We start from the raw sequence: 24,054 nt of genomic DNA, 5'->3' as shown, positions 1-24,054 counted from the left end.
TTTAAATGTGAATTCAACCTTTTCTTTTTTTTTAAAATATTTTATTTATTTATTTTTAGAGAGGGAAGGGAGGGAGAGAGAGAGAGAGAGAGAGAGATCAATGTGCGGTTGCTGGAGGTTATGGCCTGCAACCCAGGAATGTACCCTGGCAGGGAATCGAACCTGGGACACTTTGGTTCCCAGCCCGCGCTCCATCCACTGAGCTACGCCAGCCAGGGCTATCAACAATTTTTCCCATGCATGCCTGACCACATTATACCTTTTGTGTATACTGAAATTCTTTTTCTATGGTTAAGGAAGTTAATTTGTTCACCATTTCCTCAAGTACTAGAAGGGGAATGCAAGCCTAAAAATAGATGCACCAGGTCTGTTACTGAAACAAATTGCCAATGTACTTCTCAAGCACTCCATCACTGAATTTCTGATTGTCCTTCAAGTATAGTAAAACGTGGATGCTGCTGTAAACTGTCTGAAAATGCACAGCTATTTTTGGTACTAATACAATGGTAGTTGGTCACATCCCAGGGAGATTAGGAAATTGCACTTTTGTTTGTTGATAACAACACTGCTAAGTTAAAGCCCTAAATCATGAAGTCTCATTTCAGTTACAGCTAGTAAAGCAAGAATGCAGGGTTTTAGATTTTCTGTTGTAAATTCTACTAATATAGCATTTATAGCCAATGGATGACATTCTTTTCATAATTTTTTAAATCCTCACCCAAGGATATATTTATTGATTTTAGAGAGAGGAAGGACGAGACAGGGAGGGGGAAGAGGGAGAGAGAGACAGAAACACTGATTAGTTGCCTCCTGTATGCAAGGGATAGAATCTGAAACCTAGGTAAGTGCCCTGACAAGGGATCAAAACTGCAACTTTTTGGTGTACAGTATGATGCTCCAGCCAACTGAACCACCTGGCCAGGGGAACTGATGGCATTTTAAAATAACTCGATTGGACAATACCTAAATATTCACATATAAATGAATTGTTAAAGGGCAGCAAGATCAAGTATATATTCTTTGCAAGGCAAAAGCCAGTTGCCACCAAGTAAGTCAATACTATTATTTGATAAGAGTTTCAAATATAATTTCCTTCCAAGGAACTGAGGAGAGAGATTCAAGAAAGAGCCTTAATTAGAGGGGTCAGAAATCTGTCATTCACCAATTCCTTGTGTCTGAGCAATAACTCTTCTGCACTCAGAGGTTCATGTGTAATAAAATGAGGTTATTTACTCTTCCTTCTGCCCTGTATTTTGTTCTATTTAACCAGCCCTCTGTGTTTAGGTATATGTGTCGCCAGCTACACTCTCTCCCCTGGCAGGCTACCTAGGTCAGTTGACTACTCTTGGTTTTTCCACTGTTGTCCCATATTTGGTTATGGATAGATACACAGTATTGGGAAAATCTTGAAGGGTCCTATTCAACATTACTTTATTGGAAGAGAGAAGAGATCATATGTTTTAGAATTATATAGATAGTTTGGGTGTTCATGCTGGGCTTCGAGGTGTATAACATGCCTCAAGATAATCCCTGAGGCCTGACATTTTGCCCTCACTTTCTGTGGAGAGGAGAATCCAGGATCAAGTGCTTTCTAGAAACAGATGCAAGGGCTTCTAAAAGTCTGGGAAGCCAGAGCTGAATATCACGAAAGGATATTTTATACTATGAAAAACAACTACTTATTAATTTTAAAAAATAGCATGCCCAGGTTATCAGAATCATTTTTCCTAAAACCAACGTGAATTAAACTCAGAAAAATGACCGGCTAGCTCAAAGAACGAGTGACTCGGTTTGCATAGGAAGTAAATTTTGCACTGTAAAAACCACAGGAATCATTTTGACTCTAAAGAAGCCGAAGGTAAGCTCACTAGACAGAGGAGCTTCTCAGATTTTAGGCCAGGTCGCATTCTCCCAGTCGTCTTTGCTAGATGGCCAGCCGAGGAGCCTGGAGACTGCGCTTGCCGGACCCCTACTTAAGGGGTTCTGACTCCGCCAGACCGACAGGAGGCGCCAGAATCCGAGCCTTTCCCCGCCAACTCCCGGGGACCTCCAGCCTCGGCTCGCGCAGCCGCATTTAGAGCCTCCAGAGCCAATGAAGCAATTCCCCTTCCGGGGCATCAGGGAGAGACACTGGGGACCCGGATGCAGACACAAGCGCAGCTATATAAGAGCCACGCTGGCCACGCGCCTTTCTTTTGGAGGAAGTCACAGTTGCATTTGCACCTCGGTGCTGTTCACCGCACTCCTGTTCCTGGCTCACCGCTGTTCGCTCTCGTTGAGGAACAAGTCGGTCAGGAAGCCGCGCCGCAGCCATGGTGAGGCGGAGCGCGGCGCCGCTTTGGTGTGGCGGTGGCGGGAATTGGTCCCGAGTCTCGCTGTCTTCTGGGGATGGATGCTGGGATGGGGGAGGCGGTGAGTAAGAGACTCACTAGACTGGGAGCTTCTGAAATGGCGGAAGAACCTGGGAAGGTTTTGGTAATGCGTGTCTGCAGAGTAGACTGACGTTTCTAAAATGTAGGTGTTTTTCTTATATATGCAATAGGCATTTAAAGACACCGGAAAGACACCCGTGGAACCAGAGGTGGCGATTCATCGAATTAGAATTACTCTAACCAGCCGGAACGTAAAGTCTTTGGAGAAGGGTCAGTACAGCAGTTTCAGGGGGTGAGAACGTTGGGCCGAAAGAGCGACGAGTCTGTACAAGACTGACTCACGGAGAAGTCAAGTGCCAAGTTGCTTACCCTGGAAAGAACGATCCACGTTTGGTGGTTTTGTGGGTTTTTTTTTTTTACTATATCATTTATATTGTAGTTGGCGATGAGGAGATTACTACTTGTTGAATTACTGTGATAGTTTTTATACGCTATTCTGAGCCAGCAGTTAAAATTTATTAAGTTGACTTCGGTTGTTTTGAATGAACTAAAAGATACTTTTGTTTCTCTGTAGTGTGTGCTGATTTGATCAGAGGCGCAAAGGAAAAGAATCTCAAAGTGAAAGGACCAGTTCGAATGCCTACCAAGGTAAAGTAAATCTGCGCAGCAGGAAGTAGTAGCTGTTAGGGTTGTTGTATAAATCCGAATGTTCACTTTTTATAAGAGGCTTGACTGCTGTAAGTTTTATGTGCTGGTACTAACAATACAAACCCAAATACATAAAGATTGTTGGTAGACATTGGTCCATATTAAGTAAGCAAGTTTTAAGACTCAAAGGTTGAAGCTTTTTTGCTGCTGCTGCCTTAGTGTGGTATGTGTTCTACAGCCATGAGCTGCAAGGGTGGCTGAGTGAAAATAGACTTGCTGTTACAAATTGTTAGTGTTTGCAGACTTATGTGAAGCATAATGATGCCCTGGGAAATTTTCAGATGGAGTGCTTAAGAATAATAGTTTTCTAGATGTCCTAGAGATGATCATAAAACCGTAACTGCTTGGTTTCCTCTGTCTTTTGTTGCAGACATTGAGAATCACTACAAGAAAAACTCCCTGCGGGGAGGGTTCTAAGACTTGGGATCGATTTCAGATGAGGATCCACAAGCGACTCATTGACTTGCACAGCCCTTCTGAGATTGTTAAGCAGATTACTTCCATCAGTATTGAGCCAGGAGTTGAGGTTGAAGTCACCATTGCAGATGCCTAAGTCATTCTTTTTAATAAATTGACTATCAGTTGTTAAACTTTGTTGACTTTTATTTGTGATACTGGCAGATTTTAGGACTGTAGAGTTGTACTGTGGATTTATTCTACTTTCCAAGTAGACTATCAGAATTAGATGGGTGTGCTATGGTGGTCTACCCTGTTTTCATTTTCATTATTTTTCCTAGAGTCAGCTAAACCAGTTTACACTTGGAATCATGGACAGTTGAATTTTGTTAATATGAACTTTGGGACTGAAAAATATAATAAAAGTCAAACCTCTGTTGGCATAATAATAGGTGGCATTGTTTAGCTATTAGACTCTACCTGCTTTATTTTCTTGAAATCCTGTTATTGTGTAGATCCAGAAACTGGCTTTGGTACTTAACTTGGCCAGTGTCCTAGAGCTTGAGAGTAGCATAGCAGAGATTTAAATGAGTTTGTAGGATGAGAAGCAATTTCTTGCTGTTCTGTTAAAAGTATTTAAAATCTTGTTAGAATTTATAATAGGGTATCTTTCTAAATATATTTTCCGTTTTCTGTATTTCTTTTTATTGGAGAAAATCTTGAGAAATATTTCTGATAACGTATATAAATGGTTTTACAAATACTCCCTTGAGAAAATGCTCTCATGTTTGCTACTCTGAATTAGTTTTGAAATCTGTGCCTTTTCTAGAGAGGAAGGGAGAAAGAAACATCAGCGGTTATACCCATGCGTGTCCTGATTGGGGATGGAACCCCCAACCTCGGTATGTGCCCTGACCAGGAATCAAACCTGCAGCCTGTGGGTATATGGGAGGATGTTCCATCCAACTAAGCCACCTGGCCAGGGCCTAAAGATTTTTTAGATGCAAATTTGAATTACATAATAAATTTTAAAGGGTAGCCAGTTACAATAGCATTGTACCAAATACTTGAATTAGCTTGGGAAATAGTAATAACTAAAGATTTCATTGGTATGGTTCAGTAAACAGGGCTGTAAACATAACAGTTCAAGAATTACACAATATTAGATATCTGAGGCCAGCAGTGATCATTATTTCATAAGGAGGTTGGGGGTTTTTGGTTTAATTCCCGAAGAGGTGAAGGAATTCTTAATCAAAAGGCAGTGGGACTACTAATGTGTCTAGCCCAATTTTGAGCATAAAGATTTCAAAGTAAGCACCTGGTAAAGTGTAGCCCCCAGACAAGTACCTACAGGCTTGTTTTAAAGAACAAAGTTTATGGCAACAGAAATCTTTGGAATTCGGTCGGTTTTCCTGAAAATTTGTGGAAAAACCAAATAAATGCTGTGAAAACATTAAAGCCAGTTTTCACTAAAGAATAGGTTATTGTGAAAATGCTTTAGTAAATCAAGATACTGATTTCATACAGTTCTGATTTTTAACTGGTAATTGCTGAAGTGACTGCATCAGTGATTGCAAATTTTTCCACTCATAGTTGGGGTTGTATTTCAAGGCAATGCTTAGCCTGTAATATAGCACTTAAAATTTTGGGAGCAGCTATTTTCAATTTTTTTTTTCAATTTTATTTTTAGAGAGGGAAGGGAGGGAGAAAGAAACATCAATGTGCAGTTGCTGGGGACTGTGGCCTGCAACCCAGGCATGTGCCCTGACTGGGAATTGAACCTGCAACACTTTGGTTCACAACCTGCGCTCAATCCGCTGAGCTATGCCAGCCAGGGCTCAATTTCTTACATGTAAAAAATACATACTTGGGGCCCTGGCTGGCGTAGCTCAGTGGATTGAGCGTGGGCTGGGAACCAAAGTGTCCCAGGTTCGATTCCCAGCCAGGGTACATGCCTAGGTTGCAGGCTATAACTCCCAGCAACCTCACATTGATGTCCCTCCCTCCCTCTCTCTCTCTCTCTCTCTCTCTCTCTCTCCCTCTCCCTCCCTCTCTCCCTCTCTCTCTCTCTCTCTCCCCCTCTCTCTCTCTCTCTCTCTCTCTCTCTCTCTCTCTCTCTCTCTCTCTCTCTCTCTCTCTCTCCCCCTTTCCTCTCTAAAAATAAATAAATAAAGTATTTACAAAAAAAAAAGAAATACATACTTGGAAATAAAAGCCCTGCAGGACCTTTGAATATTAGCGATGAACTAAAGACAGGTTCAACAGAGTTGTAATGATGGCAATGATTCTGCGTGTTGGGCCAGCTTGTCTGGGTTAGGGAGGTACAGGAAGGTTAGAACGGAAGGCCTCTATCCTTAACCTTACTCCTTTTGGACTCAGTACTGCTGTTTTAGAAATGAGCTAAGCATAAGGAAACAAACTGCCACAGCTGTGCTTGGCTGGATCAGATTTCTTCACTTGACATCACTGAATGTGCAGGTTGCACAGATGTGAACAGGCAAGGGCGTGTAGAAGTAGTTCCTGGCCATGCAGTCAGATCTGCACCAAACTTAGTTACTTGCATATGTGGGGTTGATAAGATATTTAACTTCCCTGAGCCTTAGTTCTCATACAAGATGATACTTAAGTATCTCAAGGACATATAAAACTTCATTTGTGTCTGGGACTCGAAGTGTACAGTGTTTTATAAAGAGTACAGTAGTGTAAAGTAACCCTAGGCCTTCACATCTCACCACTCACTGACTCAACCCAGAGCAACTTGCAATCCTGTAAGCTTTATGAATAATACCATTTGTATCTGTCACTGTATTTTAACTGTCTCTTTTCTGTTTTGATACAAATAGCTAACCATTGTTTTACAGTTGCCTACAATGTACAGTGCAGTAACATGTTCTACAGGCTTGTAGCCTAGGAGCAACAGGCTGTATTGTATAGGTTAGGTGTATAGTAGGTACACTGTAAGTGCACTGTGCTGTTTGTACTAAGACAAAATCTCCTAATGACCCATTTCTCAAGGTATCCCTGTCCTTAAGTGTAGCGTGACTTCCTTTTTCAGGTTTTGTGTCCTTAGATCCAAGTACATGTCTTGTAAGCATCATATAATTGGATTTTTTTTTAATCAGTTCAATCTATGTCTTCATTGGGGAGTTTAATTCATTTACAGCCACAGCTACAATGAACAACAGCTACAAATCCATGCCACCATAACATTTAAAAAAAATTTTTAAGCATACAATTTAACATCTTTTTAGGTGTATTTAGTTCAGTACTGTGCACACTGTTGGGAAGCAGATCTCCAGAAATGTAATCGTGCAAAACAAACTCATCTATTAATGGGCCCTGACAGGTGTGGCTCAGTGGATTGCGTGCCCTACTGTGAACCAAAGGGTCGCTGGTTCAATTTCCAGTTAGGGCACATGCCTCAGTTGCAGGCCAGGTCCCCAGTAGTGGGGCTCAAGAGGCAACCACACATTAATGTTTCTCTCCCTCTCTTCCCCCTCTCTAAAAATAAATACAATTAAAAAATACATCTATTAATAGACATTTAAGTTCCACTGTCTTGGCAATTGTGAATAGTGCTACTATGAACGTAAGTCTGCAAACCTCTTCAAGAGCCAAAAGCCTATTTTCTGTTCTTTGGGATAAGTTTCCAGAAGTGGGATTGCTAGATCATACTGTCCACCTTCACTTCCTACTTAGGCTGGCCTCCCTGCTTTCACTTTTGCCTCCATGCTGAGCTCATTATCTTTTTTCATGGGTGCTAAAATCAAAATATTTAAGTCAGATCATGCCATTTTTTCCATTTACATGTATTTAATAAAGGCTTCCTATTTTCTGCTTAGGGTGTATAGAACAAGAAAGTCACTCCCTTACGACAATAACAAAAGCTGAGCAAATCTCAAGTTTATGATTTTTTCGTGAGCTCCTCAGGGAGCTGAGGTCGTAAAGTGGCCAAGTAGCCTAAAATCTCAGGAGAGGCAGGCGCCTTCTGAGAGGATACAAGTGTTTACTAAGTTGGGGCAGCTGCTAAGGAGAATCGAAGGTTTCTCATCCTTTGTTGTTGGGAACCACTCTACCTGGTTTCAGAAGCTGTAACCCCACCCCCCGTGGCTAAGGCTGAGTGGGAGACCTTGGCAATATAAGCCACTAAAGAGACAAAGCTTGTTTCCCTGGCAGGGGCTCCGTCTCTGCTCAATTTACTTCACCCTGCCTGGCCCCCAATGCTTGATCAGTTAGCCAATGATGGGTAAGAGTCCCCAAATGGAGGAATGACCTAAGACAAGCATGATGATGGGGGCCCCAGGGAAGGACTTGGGGGTGCTATAGAAAAAGGGCAATGGACCCTCATCCCTCAGCTTTGACATAGCCTGGGTCCTCACTGTTTGCAAGAAGTCTCCTAATCTCTTGGCTGCCTTACTTCTGCCTGACTTAAACCTGAAACAGTGCTGGAGGTGGGTGCCCCTGGGCAGGAATGGGTGGGTTCCCTATGGTGATGAGGCCTAAGAAAGAATGCATAAAATCCTGTAAAACCTACTTTGCTAATACCCTCCATTTAAATGACAAGGGTCCAAGCAGGAAGTGAGTTTGTTTTCCCAAGTTTTATGGCTCCTTAACTGTCTGACCCTGACTCAGAATAAATCAAAGTTCTTTGGATGTTATCTACTGTTTAATCATTTCTGCCTGACAGTGGTTGATGAGCTTTATTCCTGCGCAAATTGAACCTAATAAAAGTTTGTCAAGGCAAGGGTGGTCAGGGCGCTCTCCTCCTGAGAGGGTGGCCAAGGCTCTCCAAGGCTTTTCCTCCTCTTGAGAGAGAAGCTGCGCTGACCCTTTTCCTCCACAGGACTCGGTAGTCGGTGTGAGTTTGTCTCATGTCTCATCCACAACACCTCGGAACCCAAGAGCTGGGATCTGCGTCACTTTGTGATTTTTAAGCTTCAGAGACAACAAGTAATATTGCACTCTGAAAAATAGTTCTATGGGCAACTAAAGTTGAATCCTTTAATTTCTAAAGCTTTTTATCCTTTCTCAATGGAACTCTTCCAAGATGTGCTATCCTTACCCCTGCTTTATTAAATAGAGTATATACCACTTACTAGGACTTTATAGGATAGAGGATCTTTTTGAACCTCAACTGTTATACTGTGCTAGAAGACCATCATGTTCTCATGTGTCATGGCTCCATAAGAGGACCTTAAATTAATTAAAGAGATGCTGCTCTAACTAGTCATTTTCTTCCTCTGGGAAAGCCCTAAAGGATGTCTTCCTATGTAAAGCTCCTATATAATGCCCAGTAGAAGAGCTACTCATTGTAAAGAACAAGGCAGAAGCCCAATTATCCTAGCCTGAGATAAAAGGTACCAGACCAAGAAGTAGTGGAGGGGAGAGGAATCCACATAGGTTTCTGCTAGGTCTTGTACACATGTGGTTGTTTTGGGAATTAGGATGGGAAAAGTTCTATTGCTACAAAAAGTTTTCAGAAGGTAGAATCTACTATGCAGAGTGAGGCAAAAGTGGGTTTGCAATTGTAAGTACTCAAAACAGTTTACTCTTGTACTATTTATTAATTATTGTATTATTTTCCATAAGAACAACAGTAAACCTACTTTTGTCCCTCCTTGTATTTGCAAACAGTTTGAACAGGAGGAAGGAGGGTAAACAAAGAGCGATGTGCTTTTCAAGCATTGGATAGCTGACGGACGTTTCTAGAGAACACTAGAGGAGGTGTAGAGGGGTGCTTTGACACAGTTGAAGTGGCCGTGTGACATTCTCATGGAGGTACTGGGTAGATTGCTGGATAAAATGGATATAGAACCCTGCCAGTGTGGCTCAGTAGGTTGGGTGTCATCCCGTAAAGCGAAGTGTTGCTGGTTCAATTACTGCTTAGGGCACATGCCTGGGTCCTGGGCCAGATCCCCAGTTGGTGTGCCTTTTAGTCCTCCCTGAGCACCAGTCCCTAACCACTGCTCCTACACCATATTAGTGTCAGCTAGGCAAACATGCACACTTCTCAGTAAGAAGTAGGGTCTTAAGCAGGATTCAGAGAGGAGTGGCCCTTCCAGTAATTTATTTTCATCGACTACTGACATGTACTTCTGAGGGGGAAATGAGAACTCCATGAATTTCATTCATTTCCAAGGAGACAGTGCCAGAGGAAAATTATTTGTAAATATAGCACAGAATTTGTTGTGAAGTTTGTCAACTGCATAGTCTTGCACAAACACCTGAATCACAGTGAAAAGAGAAATGGTATAAGAAGCAGAAGAAAAATCTCTGTGAGACATTAAGAACAAAGGGAAGTCTTCTAAACCAGATAACAATTAGGAGTGAGGCGTGTATTCCTTGATACAGCTATCTTAGTGGCAAGTGGGTCCTCTCCATGTTGGAGCCTCTGATGGCATCAGCAGAGATCTCATGTTAAGTATTTTTACTATATGTTTTTTACAGAAGAGTATTACCAAGTGATGACCCATGAAATCCATGAATGAAGGGGAAGATGTGCTACAAAGATTCTGATAAATACATTTTGACAGAATGAAAGTCAAAATATTTGTTGATAATTTATATACATATAATATTACATATAATACACAAATGTATATGCATATATAATACACACATACACATATAATGTAATAAAGAACATATTATACATGTTATCTATATAAACATCTGCACAATGTGGATTTGAAAGGACACCAGACTTGGTACGGGAGATGTAAGTTCCCGTTCCTATTCTTTTCTATTTGTCCTTGAGCAAGTTATCTGACCTCTCTGGGATTTAGATACCTGCTGTGTAAAGGTTTAGACTAAATGATCTCAGAACTCCCTTTCAGCTTTGAAATTCCTAAATTCTATGATTACATTGAAGAGAAATAGTTTTTCCATGATTCTAAATGGATGTAGTGCTAACTTCCCCCTATGGCTAGAAAACATAATTAGTAGAAATGATGTTCTACTCCATAATTACAAGAGGGCTTCCTTTTGTTTTAATTCTGACTAGAGATCTCAGAATATTGGCACACATAGCTTTGGAGAAGTATTAGGATTTTTTATTTTAAAATGGTTAGAGCACAAAGTTTAGTAACAATAAAACAAGTTTTTTGTTGGAAAGGAGTTCTAGTGAATAACAGATAATAACTTTTTTATTTTTAAATACATGTACACAGTATTGAAAAAATCCAAGGAGATGCACAAAACTATAGAGGTAATTTTTAAAAATCAGAGTGAAGAGAAAAGAAGAGTTAGTTTAAACTAACCTCCTAGCTTTTATTGCACTTAATGATATGAATGTGATTATTAGTAGCAGCTGCCCATACATTCCAATTTGTCTGGGAGAGTCCTGGTTTGTATCTGTTTCCCGCATGTAAATAACAAGAGCTCTTCCTTTTACACTCAGAAATGCCCTGGTTTAGATGCTAAATAATTAGGTCACCCTACTGTCAGTAGATTCTTTTTGCTTTGATTAATTACTAAAGTCACTTCAAAGATATTCTTCATGTGGTTCTCAAATGTTTTGTCTCTTCAGATGGGCCTATGAAAATCAGTGGTGGCCAGAAAGTAGATTGTCCTGTTTCCTTTTCATTTCCCAGCTGAAACATTAAGAGGCAATGGTGACCCAAATTGCTGATGTCATAGTGGGTTCTGCTCTGACATGTCAAGAGGTTGGAAGTTATTATTCTTGTGACAAGAGAAGGCTGGAAGGACTGAAAATCAAAAACTTTTCTTGTACCTATCAGAGAACTGTGGTCACAGGACAAACTGCCCCCATTCCCCACCCCAAATCTAGAGAACTGGTCACAACCAGAAAGATACCAGGAGCAGAAGCTGCTATGTCGAGCTTTTTGGAATACTGAAACAATAATTTTGACAAATTGGCTGTGGCCAGCTAGCTCACTTGGTTACAGTGTCATCCCAATACACTGAGATTGTGGGTTCCATCCCCAGTCAGGGCAACACAAGAAGCAATCAGTGAATGCATAAATAAGTTGAACAACAAAGTAATGTTTCTCTCTGTCTCTGTCTCTCTTCCTCTCTCTCTGAAATCAATTAAAAATATATATAAACATTAAAAAGTAATAATTTTGACAAATTGCTGGAGGCTGCTTGCAGACTAGCATTAGAGTGAAAAACTGGAAGCTACAGTCAGGGTGTAGGGCCCATACTTTCACAGATTTTCCTCAGGGGACCCCACCAGGTTCTCAGAAGGATTCCAAAAAATCCCTGAGTGAATTGTCAGGGTTAGAGAAAGAATGGCCTGTGAAACACTCTGAGACTTGTAACAAAAGCCTGATGTCCAAGGAAAAGGACTGAGGAGGCGATTCTGAAACATTGTGCCATCTGAGGAAGAGAACTCTGCTCCACTTCAGCCAGCTTCAGCCTTGCAGTCTCACCTAAGTAAAATTAAGTAAGTAAACTTATAGTCAACAGGGGAGGGGATTTTGAGGGAAAATTTTGAGATGCTGAAGCCAGGAAAAGAGTGGGAGCAATAAGGAGGGAAAGCTATACCAGGAGAGAAGAGACAAAAACACTTTATACATATATTTGAGAGAGAGAGAGAGAAACAGCAGTTTGTTGTTCTGCTTATTTATGCATTCTTTGGTTGATCCTTGTATGTGCCCTGACCTGGGGTTGGAACCTGCAACCTTGGCATATCAGGACGACACTCTAACCAACTGAGCTACACGCCAGGGTGTGGGACAGAAACATTCCCGACCCAGGTCCTGAGATGAGACAACTAAAATACTGAGACTTGATTAGAAAATTACAGAATTCCCTCTTCCCCATGACCTACTATTACATTAACACTAATAATAAAGGTGGATTGGAGCTGAGAGACCTTCAAGACACAGCAGTTCAGAGAAGCCTCAAAATCAAGGGAGGAGGAAAAGATAAACCTGGTGTTTCAATGCTGGAATTTGAAGCCTGTGATACTTACAACTGCAACAAACACTAAACACAGTGCAACTCCAAGCCAGAGTAACACAAATCCTTACCAAAATTACCTATTTACCTCAGTTTTTATTACCCAATAAAACATATTCAGATTTCAAATAAAATTTCAAAGTATGCCAAAGGCAAGAAAAACACAGACATTGGAGGCAAAGCCACCATCAGAACTAGAGTCACATGACACCGATAATGAAATTATCAGAAAGGTAATTAGAAATACCTATGATGAAAATGGGAAAGGGTCTCATGGAAAAAGTAGATAGCATTCATGAACATGGATAATGTAAACCAAGAGATGGAAACTCTGAAAAAGAATCAAATCAACTGCTGGAAGTCAACATAGTAAGAAAGAATGTCTTTGATGGGCTCATCCAGGAACTAGACACAGCAGAGGAAATACGGTAATCTTTGAGTTTGCTGATAGGTCAATAGAAATTTCTCATAGTAAAATTTAAAGAGAAGAAAAACAGAACAGAACATCTAAGAACTATGGAGCATTATAAAAGTTGTAACAGGTACATGATTGGAATTCCAGAAAGAAAATATAGAGAGAATGGAGAAGAAATGTTTGCAGTAATATCTGGTAATTTTTCAAAATTATTGACAGACACTAAACTATGAATCCAAGAATCTTAGAGAACGTCATGTAAGCTAAGTAGCTAAAAATCTACAGCTAGGCCTGGTTTGAACTGTAGGAAAGCAAAGATGAGACAGCTGAAAGAATCCAAAGGCGGGATGTGGCCAGTTGGGGGGACAACTTGCCTATAGAGCAGGGGTGTCAAACTCAGTTTCACTGGGGACCACATCAGTCTCATGGGTGCCTTCAAAGGGCCAAATGTAATTTTAGGACTGTATAAATGTAACTACTTAACTAGGGGCAAGGAGCTTGGTGCTGCCACTGGGTAGAAACAAGGTGCCAGGCTGAATAAAACAAGGTAGAGGGCATGATTTGGCCCTCAGGCCTTGTGTTTGCCACCTCTGCTATAGAGGAACAAGGATAAGAATTACAGCAACCATGTCCTTGGAAAGCATACAAGGAAGAAGAGTGGAATAACATCTTTTTGGTGTTGAAAGAAAAACTGCATCCAACAAAATGATCCTTCAGAAATTAAGGAGAAATACAGACTTTTCCAGATAAACAAAAATTGAGGGAACTTCATTGCCAACAGTCCATATGCTGGAAGATTAGAAAAAACTCTTCAGTCAGAAAGAAAATGATATGGGTCAGAAACTCAGATCTACCTAAAGAAAGAATTAGGAGAAGGAATAAATGAAGGTAAATCAATTCTTTTCTGTCTTATTTTTAACTGATCTAAAAGATAACTATTTAAGACTCATAGATATAGAGATCAGACCCACAGTTGCCAGAGGGGAGGGGGCCCAGGGGGCTAGGTGAAAAAGGTGAAGGGATTAAGAAGTACAAATCTGTAGTCACAAAACAGTCACAAGGATGTAAAGTACAGTGTAGGGAATGTAGCCAGTAATATTGTAATAACTGTGCATGGTGCCATGTGGGCACTAACTGTACTGGGGGCCTGATGGGGAATGTACTTACTTTCACATTGAAACAGCTTTACCATGTACATGAGCAATGATTCAGATAGAGAACCAAGATAGAGTTCAGGGCTCTTTTTTCCTGTGATGCACTGAAACACTGACTTCAGTCAGGGATGGGAACCAGGTTAAGCAGGTGCCAAAGAAGAAATACTCTCTTTATGTGGAAGCCAAATATAGAGGAAAGTTTTATGTCTTAGACCTCAGGGGTGCCCCAGTCCTCCCCACAAACAACCATCCCTTTTCTATTAGGGTGAGACGGAAGAGGCTAAACATTTTACATAGTGAGCTATAGGAAATGACATCATTTAGTCTATGTACGTGGACACTAACCTTTGCAATTAATTATACTTCCCATTAAAAATTAGCATTAGCAAATGTCTTGACTTCCTACTCCTTTCCCCCTCGTGTACAAATGCCTTTAACTTTTTCAGACATCTCTTGTCTTAGCTGGCTTACCATGACTGTCTTTGTGATTCTGGAAGTGACTGGTTAGGCTAATCTTGGACACCCTTTTTTTCTACAAGTACCCAGAAAAAAGTTCAACCTTCCACAAGTTGAACCTAAACATTCTTTCATTCATTGGCGAATGCTATTGAATTGGTTTGGCCAACACATAGTGGTGCATCTGAGCATGCCTGGTAAACTGTTAGCTTTTCCATTCTCTTTAAGAAGGGTAAGCTCTTCTACTTTTACTTTTATAAAAAGACTCCTTTTCATTTCCATGCCAGCTCCTCCTTTCTCAAAAACAGGGGAAATGTTTATAATTTTTTGTGTGTGTGTTTTTTTTATGAGAACATGGTACTTAACACAGTACCTGGCATAGCTTAGATGAGAAATATTGATTTCTATCCCCTTCCTTAGGGGATATTAAAACAAAGACAAAAACCAAAATTCTTGCTTTTGCATTTTCTCTATTGACACCCTCTTGCCCTCTTGGAAGAAGGTACACCTGGAAGAATTTGAGCAATCTTATTTTATCGAGGGCCCTTCTTTTTCCTTCTCTCTAGGCCTTCATGTAGTTCCCCACCCCCCTGGTTGCATCCATCTCAGCCCGGGGGGATTTACCCTTTTTTGAGGACCAGCCAGAGGCTGTGACTTTGGGGCCTGTCATTGGTTGAGTCTGGCTTCTGGCCTGCCTGCCAAGGTGCTCTCCTTCAGATGATATCACCCTTCTCTTCAGCTCTCAAAGGCCCCTCATGGATTTAATCTTAAGGAAAAAATTTCCTCCCACTTTCTTCATACAGGAAGTCTCTTAAAAAATACTTTTTGAAGAGAATTTAAGTTGATACAGGATTAGGGGAAAATCAAACATGTAAACTCAACCTGTGTGCGCTGGGATTTTATTCCAATCCCCACCACACACACACTCCACTCTAAAACCTTATCATCGTTTTCAGCACCTCTTTCCACCACTGAGAGACACCTGCATCCAGATGGAGTTTCCTGCGCCCGCACCACTCTCCTCTTTCTCTCCCTGTAGCTGGCTGGGAAGGAAGATCTTGAAAGGCAAAGTGAAGAGTTGTCCAAGTTACACTCTGATAGTCCTGGAAAGTCTTCTAGCTTCTCCTTTCTAACGAATATGCAAGACACCCACCCCTCTCTACTCTCTGGTGCACAGTAAAGGTCCAATACTGACTTGGCAAGACAGCTGTCAACAGGACTGGAGAGCTTTTGCAGCCACACAGGTGGAGTTGCCAGGACCCTGATGACTACTGAGGGCAGCCGGGACCCTCCTCTGAAAACAAAGCAAAAAATCTTTGTGCCATGTTATTTTATTTATGTGAGATTTTTACTATGATGACAGAAGGTAGATCAGCAGTTGCCTGGGGGCAGGACTGTGTGCAGAGGTGCAAAGGGCCAGGAGGGAGCATTTTAGTATGATGACAATGTAGTACATTTGATCGTGGTGGTGGTTAGGTGACAGGATAGACATGCCAAACTCATCAAATTGTACATTTGAAATTACACCTCAACAATTAGCTGCTGTATAAATAAGTAGTGTAAAACACTGTCTCTTAAAACAGGTCAGAGAGTCAAGGGTGCCAACTGAATCAGCTCCTTCTATTCCTTTCCGCCCACACCTACCCAGGCTGTCCTTCATATAGATCCGGGGTCAGGAGGTCCTGGACATTGACGGAAGAGAAAGAGTCCTGTTGGGAACCACCTGCCTGGTATCAGAAGCTGTAACCCCCACCAAGGCTACGGCTGAGGGAATGACCTTGGACTGTAAGCCAACAAGGAGACAAAAACTTATTTCCCTGGCAGGAGCACAGCTTCTGCTCTTTTTACTTCACCCTGCCTGGCCCCCAATGCTTGGTCGGTTAGCCAGTGTCAGGTAAGATTCCCCAAGGGAGGAACGATCTAAGACAGGCACGATCCCGTGGGAGGCCCCCAAGGAAGGACTTTGGGGGCTACAGCAAAAGGGGGTGATGGGCCCTCACCCCTCAGCTTTGACATAGCCTGAGTCCTCATTGTCTGTGAGAAAATCTCCTAATCTCTTGGCTGCCTTACTTCCTTTGCTCCACCTAAGCCTGAAACAATGACAGGGTGGTGCCACCCTGTGCTGGAAAGGGTGGGTTCCCCTGGTGATCAGGCCTAAGAAAGAATATGTAAAATACTGGGAAACCTGCTTTGTTTAGAATGCTCTCAGTTGAATGATAAGGGTCCAAGTAAGAAGTAAGTTTGTTCCTCAAAGTTTTACAGCTCTTTGACCCTGACTCAAAATAGGCCCTCAGACTTCCTTGTTATCTATTGTTTGGTCCTTACTTCCTAGTAATGAGTAATGAGCTTTACCTGAATTCTTATGCAGACAAAACCAATAAAAAGCCTCTCCAGCGGGGTAACAGGGTGCTCCCCACTAGAGAGAGTGGCCATTCCGTTCCTACTTCCCCACAGGACCTGGTTGTCTCTGTGTATGTTTTTCTCTTGTGTTGATGAGCCATCGCAGCATTCCACGGTCACTGCCGGTTGGTGATCGCGTCAGAGTCCCACTGAGGGGGACTGGTTGCTTTACTTATTTTCTCACTCTTTCTTCCCTTGAAGCTCCATGGGTGTTGTGGAGTGTGAGAGCAGTAAATTGTAATAATGAAATAAATCTGGGATCGAGTTCCGCTCTCTCCTCTTTCTACCTGGGCCTGCTTGAGAACCAAGGGAAATTGTACCAAAGCACCCTGATTCAGTTTCCCCGTGGCCTTCTGAACCCAGGTACTATAGCAAGCCTTCTCTTTGCTGTTTTCCTGGGAATAGGGGACATGGCACCCTGCCCTGGCACTGCCTGGCCCCTTGCAGGGAGTGGTGGCAACAGACCAGCCCTCAGGACCCACTTTGCCCTCTCCACCCACCCTGCCTGTGTCTTTGAGAAATGCCTCTTCAGTTCTTCAGAAGGTCCCAGAGCTTACTTACAGCACAATATATCTTTGTATGGCTTTATTAATCCCAGGGGCTCAGGAATAGTATGAAATTAATTACAGCAAATTTAACTGCAACTTTGAAGAGGTTCCTGAGGGAGATTTTTTTCTTTTTACATGAAAATTTAATAAAATAGCCCTTGGTCATTAATCTGCTTGGGTGGTTGGTAGGGAATGTGTTCACACCTGCAGGGGCGCATACTCCAGCCCTCATTCAAAATTATAAATCTTTGTGACCTCAACTTACCTACCAATGGCACTGAAAATCATTATATTGTTTTAAATCTACTCAACCCTAGGGGGTGTCTTTATAATTAGTTATGCATGAAGTTTTGCGAAGTCGATGGACAGTTCCTGAAGTTACTATACAACAATCATGAACATGCTAAGGACTTGTATTAAAATGGAAAGCCTACTTCACTTAACAAACAAGGAAATGCTTTCATTGTCTGTAATTTTCACTTATTTTTAAATAAACTTATAACCACGATGAAAGGGCATCCTTCAAAGAAAATTCCACTAAATCCACCATGCCTTTGGTATTGAAAGTGAGGAGGAGGTGTCTCCGCTGAAACCTCACACTCAGGAGAATGCGAAGAGAGAGCAGGACCCCACAAGGGTTTCTATTTGTTGACTCAGGATTTGGACACTAGAGAATTCTGTTTTAGAGAATAAAAAGCCCAAAGGAGAGGCCAGTGGTAGCTGCCATTGAGAAGAAAGCCTCCTTGAGACCCTCTGCAAAAGGCAGCTGGCCTTAGTCCCAGGTGGTCCAAGGTGCAGGAGAGGAGAAAAGTACCCCCTGTGTTAGGCCTGAGGGCTCTTATTTGCCTGGTGGGAGAGGGGGAAATCATATTGTTACAGTCTACAGGGGATTCCTCCCCTCCTATCTGGGTTCGCTTTGCCCACCACCTGAGGAAAGATGTCTCTTAATACCAGAGATCAATGAAAAGGAAAGGAATTTATTATTCATTTGAAATAACACAAACTAAAGTTCCCCACAAATGCACACAGTCCTCCCAGCACTCTCCATGTGGCAAATGGGAGTACTTCCAAAGCCTTGTGGTCCTGACTGTCACCTAAGCCTCATGGTCCCAACCAAGACACCAAAGCTGCATGGTCCTAAACAGACGTGTGGTCCCCCCAAAAGAGACTCCCAATGGCTTCTGTGCCTCTGTTTAAATCCCAGTGCTAATCTTCCTCTGCAGCCCCATTTCTGGCTCCTCTCACAATTGGCCATAGCTGCCCGAATTCTGGGCAGATGTGGAGCCAATTATCTCCAAGCTCTTCGGGACCCTATTTCAAATCCCTATTTGGGGCTCCCCTCTTGGCTGCACCCTGTTATAATATTTCACTTGGTGGGAGCCCCACCTGGAATATGCCTATCGAATTTTTTTTTAAGGATTTTATTTATTTTTTAGAGAGAGGGAAAGGGAGAGGGGAAGGGAGGAAGAAAGGGAGAGAAACTTCAATGTGTGAGAGAAACACCCATCAGTTGCCTCTCTCACACCCCCAGCTGGGGACTTGTCTGGCAACCCAAATGTGCCCTGACAGGGAATTGAACTGCCAGCCTTTCAGTTCTCAGGCTTGCACTCTGTCCACTGAGCCAAACCATCCAGGACTGCAATATGCCTATTGAATGTGCAGCATTTACTTGTAAGTATTCTTAATGTCATTTTCTGAGACATGAAAATAAAATCATTTTTGAGTGGCTGTTCCTTGTCAGATTCTATATCAAACATCTTCACACATAGTAGCTCATTCACTCCTGATTGTAGCCTTGTGGGGGAATGGCAGTACCCTCAGTTTGGTTTAATGAAATCCAGTAACAACAGCTGTCACTTCTGCTGTCCACAAATGGCAGTGTAGAGTCCCACAGAGCCTATAGATCACTGCCCAAGGGCCAGCTCCCATGCCTCATCCTGACGGGCACTCTCTCCTGGCTCTTGGCTGGCTCTCCTCTGCTGTCTAGGAGATGAATTTTATCTTCCTCACCCAAGAATCCACCATTCCTCATTCTGGCACAGCCCAAGGCCATTTCTTCCCAACACCACTAAGACTCTCTCCCTCTTCTCTCGAGTCCTGCCTGTGGCTTGGTTTTCCCCTTTTTTTTAGGGGCCGGTGGTGGAGGCAGCTCCTCCCCATTGGGCTTTGTCTCAGGTACAGCTGCTGCTTTGCACACCTTGGAGGCACTTTCCCATTCTCTCAAAATACCGATCCCCTTGATGCTAAGAGACTTTAAGATGGTTGGAAACCCTTAAATCTGTGAAAACTACCATAGTACAGAACATTTATGATACAGACTAAAAAAGAAATGTGCCATATCACAAGCTTTTATTAGACTGTTAACATTAGCTCCAATCTTTTCTTTTAAAAAATATTTTCTTTTTTTTTTTTTTTTTTAGAGAGAGAGGGGAGGGAGAAAGAGAGGGAGCAAAACATTGGTGTGTGAGAGAATCCACCAGTTACGTCTCACATGTCCCGAACCAGACACTGGCCCACAACCCAAGCATGTGCCCTGACTGGAAACCGAACCAGTGACCTTTTAGTTCATAGGCCAGCACTCAATCCACTGAGCCACACCAGCCAGGGCCTGATCTTTTCTTTATAATGTTCTAGAATTTGAGAAGAAAAATATTAAACCCTCAGGATCACAAAACCTGTATAGCCATAAAATACAAGTCTGCCTGTCTTCGGTCATCGTTAAACTCCAGCCCTACTTTTCTTCTAAGGTCTGGGGTGCCACACAGCATCTTCTGACACAGCCAATGTTGTCTCTGTTGAACATTTGCTCCTGGTGCATTCCTTGGCCTGCTTCCCCTCAGGAAGGCAAGGAATGCAGCTGAAGGGTGATGGCGGTTCTGATAAGTTACACAAGAGGCAAACATTCTGGAAGGACTTGAAATAATCATGCACCAGCATAAGTTGGCAGGAGAAAGACCCTTGTCCCCAGGACTTCTCAGGCCTCTGCCCAACCAGTCTTCTGGGGTCGCCTGTTTCTCGTGCACATCGTCCGCAGTCATGGCCCCATTCCTTAGCCTGCCCAGAGCTTCACTGTCAGACGTGTGTGAATTGCTGCTTCTGGTTTCCATTTAGATTCCCAGTGCAGACCAGAGCCATTGTCAAATAAGACTGTTGACTCCACCCCAAACTCTTACTGTCTGCTTCAGGGTCATCAGTTCCATAGAGAGCTTGGCTTTCTGTTCATTTCTTCCATCAGGAAAAGTACTTAGCTTTCTCTTTCTGCACCAAGGGAAAGCCAGCTAGCTTTGTTTGTTTCATCATGGAAGTGTTGCCATTGACGGGAAGAGGCCTGAAGAACGGCAAATCATGGCTGACCTGGGACTGCTGGACTGTGTAGAGGCACCTGGCTTGCACCACTTTGCAGTCCTGAGTCCAGGAGAGAGCTGTCCAGAGCAGGAGTTGCACTGAGAGCGGGGAGGGAGGTATACGCTTCCAGGTAAAAAGGGGAGACAGCTCCCAGTCATCACCATGTTTGTCTGTCAGAATCAATGTCCAAATTCCTGTACTGTAGTGTATTACCGCATAGTTCTCTTAGACTAAGCTTTTCAGAAAAAACATTCTACAACTCTTTGCTATGTATTTTACATTTCAGAACATTTTTCTGTGGTCTGCTGTCACTGGTGTTTTGCTTTGTTTTATTTAGTACCTAGACAGCTTTAATATTTTGGGGGCAAAGACATCAACTAATAAAATGGGGCAAATTGTCAGCAGACACATCATACCTCAGATATCATCATTTACATTGGACAATAAGTTGCTGGGTTTCAGGAAAACTTTTAAACCTCAAACCTAAGAGAAGTATTTATGTGAAAAAAAATGACACACAAAAACTAAGATAAATTATAACCTGCAAAAAATGTTATTGGAGCCTTTAAATTCTCTACCCATCAAATCTCAGTGAAATCTGAAAAACAAAAATCTATCTAACCTGGAAGATGACTTGTTAATACAAGGCATGCCTCTTAACCAAGGCATGATAGAAATAATTGCTTCAAGGACCTTTCTTAATATGTTTGTGTGGTCAGAAGAGGGCAAAGGGTCATTCAAATGACAGTATGGTGGATATATTGTAAGATCCCTTGTAGATGCCTGAAACCATGGATAGTATGAACCCCACAGGTGCTATGTTTTTCCTTATGCATACATAGATATGATTAGGTGCAGTTTATAAATCAGGCACTGTAAGAGATTAACAATAATAACTAATAATAAAATAGAACACATATAACAATATGGTGTACATAAAATGGTTATGTGGATGTCCTCTCTCCCTGGCTCCCCAGTAGTTTTTATATTTTTCAGTCCAAATGTAGTTCTGAATCTATGTAACCATCCCTCATGTGCAGTAAATGGATTGATTCATGTCACTTAGTGTAGGGGACACTTTGCTGAAGTCTTTGTTAGAAGCTCAGTGATTTCTGGCCCAACATGGTGCCATCAGTCAGAACATGTTTTCTGTTCATGTCTCCTACCCACAAACTTAGTGTCTTTTCCATTTTAACTAAGCACTTCACACACACCGGAAACAAAACTTTTGCAGTTTAAGATGTGACAGCAGAAGTAGCATGAATTTCTTTTCGCATCTTCACCAATAGAAAATTCATTCTGATGGTAGAGCTTAGCAACTCAGCACACAGTTTTTTCTTTATTAAATTGAGAACTTTCACCCTTCTATTCTACTTAAAGGAAGCAGTTTGCAACTTCTCTTTTGCAAAGCCAAAATGCTGGCATCACTGCTCTTGCACTTTGGGGCCATTATTAAGTAAAATAAGGAAGACTTGCACACAGGCACTGCCATAGCTGGACAGTCAATCTGATAAGCTGATAGCTGAGTTGGGTGCTGAGTGGCTGTCAGACAGGGAGCATTTGTAGAGTGGAAATACTGGACAAAGGGCTAAGTCACATCCAGGCTTGGACTTAGCAAGATGACATGAAATTTCAATCTGCTACTTAGGACTGTGAGCAATTTAAAATTTATGAATTGTTTATTTTTGGAATTTTTCATGTATTTTCAGAATTTTCATGTATTTTCAGTTGACTGTGGATAACTGAAACCAAAAAGCAAAACCACAGAAAAGCGAGGGCTACTATAATAACTAAAGTGGGATTTCCCCCCACCTATTCTACATGCCAATTACAGAGGAAATTTGGAAGGAAAAGTAACTTTTTGCCATTTATATTATAGGCAAACTACTACTTTGGTTATTTGCAATTGGAAGCTCCAGTTATTTCAGCTGTGTTTCTTTCATTTTATGGCATATTTTGAAGTCATGCTGGTTCAAAAACAATAAATATATTGACTAATCATTTGATTTTTTTCACTTGAGTCATGTTAGACCTAAATTGAACTCATACTTTCCTCTTTTACTGTTTGTTCTTAATAAAGGTGTAAGTTTTTAAATAACAATGTGATGTTAAAATAAGTATAAACTTATTAAACAAAGGAATTTTATATGTGTTGGGTTAAAATTAAATAACTCAACATTAACTTATAGCTTTATAGTTTCTGGAACTGACACTTGGAATTGAGATCTGCTGGGGTTTTTTATTTTTTTGAGATCTGTTGTATAAGGTGCTTTTTTGTAACTTTAAAAAAGTGAATATATTATTACACTTTTTTTTGTATGGGGTTGACCAAGATATTTTTGTGTTTTTTTCCATAAAATAAAGGATGCATTTTTTAATTTTCACCAATAACTTTATTGACGTGGCTATTTTGATTATGTTGGCTGTTTCCCACATGGTATAAATATTGATTGTTCTCAATTAATATCTTGATTTGATAGCTATCAACTTCAATTGGTCTACCCAACCATGGAGCGTCGTCCAGTGACAGATCTCCAGCATGAAACTTCACAAATCACTTTTGACATGTTTGGCCAGTCACAGCACTTGCTCCATACACAGCACAAATCTTTGTGTGTGTGCATGTGTGTTTCAGTGGCATTTCTGCACCCTTCTTGAAATAATAAAGCATAATATGCCAAAAATGTAACTTATTTTCTTCCATCTTCAATATTAAAATGGCTACACAAAAATTCACCATTTCAATAAGTTTTCTTTTTAATGCATGCTGATATGACAGCTGTCACAATACAATCTAACAAAATTGTTTAGAATGAAGTTAACTAAGTGCTACTATAGTCATCTTACAGAAAAAAACAAAATGAATTTTTTGGCCATCCCAATGAGTGTGTGTTTTTGATAAAATATCTTTTGTGAACATTAGTTTTGGACTGAATTTTTCAACATAAGGTAGGTATTTTATAAATAAAGATTCTAGGCTGAAGTTGTGAATGAAACCAAGTTACTTCCACTTGATTAAGTAATTTGAGATTATGAGTACTTTCTTGGGATTGAGGGAGATATTTTTCCGTTTCATTGTCTTTTTGTTGTTGTTTTTTCAGTTTTGAAATAGATTTTAGGGTAAAAGTATAGAGGGTAAAAGAGAGGGAACCAAAACCACCATTGGTTCATTTATGTGAGAGAACACTAGATGGCGCTGTTCCCTGAGGGATTTGAGCAGAACTGACTATCGTGTCTTTTTTTTTTTAATTTTATTTTAATCATTGTTCAATTACAGTTTTCTCCTTTTTACTCCCAATCCAGCCCTCCTACCCCCTCCTCACTTCCCTCCCATT

At 41.4% G+C, this 24,054-nt stretch overlaps 1 protein-coding gene and 1 non-coding gene across 2 annotated transcripts; both read left to right on the top strand.

Annotated features, from left to right (window-relative positions):
* Positions 1-2,151: 2,151 nt before the first annotated feature.
* On the top strand, positions 2,152-3,670 carry RPS20 (ribosomal protein S20). The gene is made up of 4 exons (XM_028533811.2): positions 2,152-2,315; positions 2,543-2,642; positions 2,947-3,020; positions 3,451-3,670. The coding sequence occupies exons 1-4, from the start codon at positions 2,313-2,315 to the stop codon at positions 3,631-3,633; spliced, it is 360 nt and encodes a 119-aa protein (XP_028389612.1). The 5' UTR covers positions 2,152-2,312; the 3' UTR covers positions 3,634-3,670.
* On the top strand, positions 2,813-2,879 carry LOC114514907. The gene has a single exon (XR_003686135.1). It is a non-coding gene; the product is annotated as a small nucleolar RNA U54 (small nucleolar RNA).
* Positions 3,671-24,054: the final 20,384 nt, after the last annotated feature.

The sequence above is a fragment of the Phyllostomus discolor genome, chromosome 7 (assembly GCF_004126475.2).
Source record: "Phyllostomus discolor isolate MPI-MPIP mPhyDis1 chromosome 7, mPhyDis1.pri.v3, whole genome shotgun sequence".
NCBI classification, from domain to species: Eukaryota; Metazoa; Chordata; class Mammalia; order Chiroptera; family Phyllostomidae; genus Phyllostomus; species Phyllostomus discolor.
The sequence above is the reverse complement of the archived record's forward strand: the minus strand, read 5'-3'. Positions and strand labels throughout refer to the sequence as shown.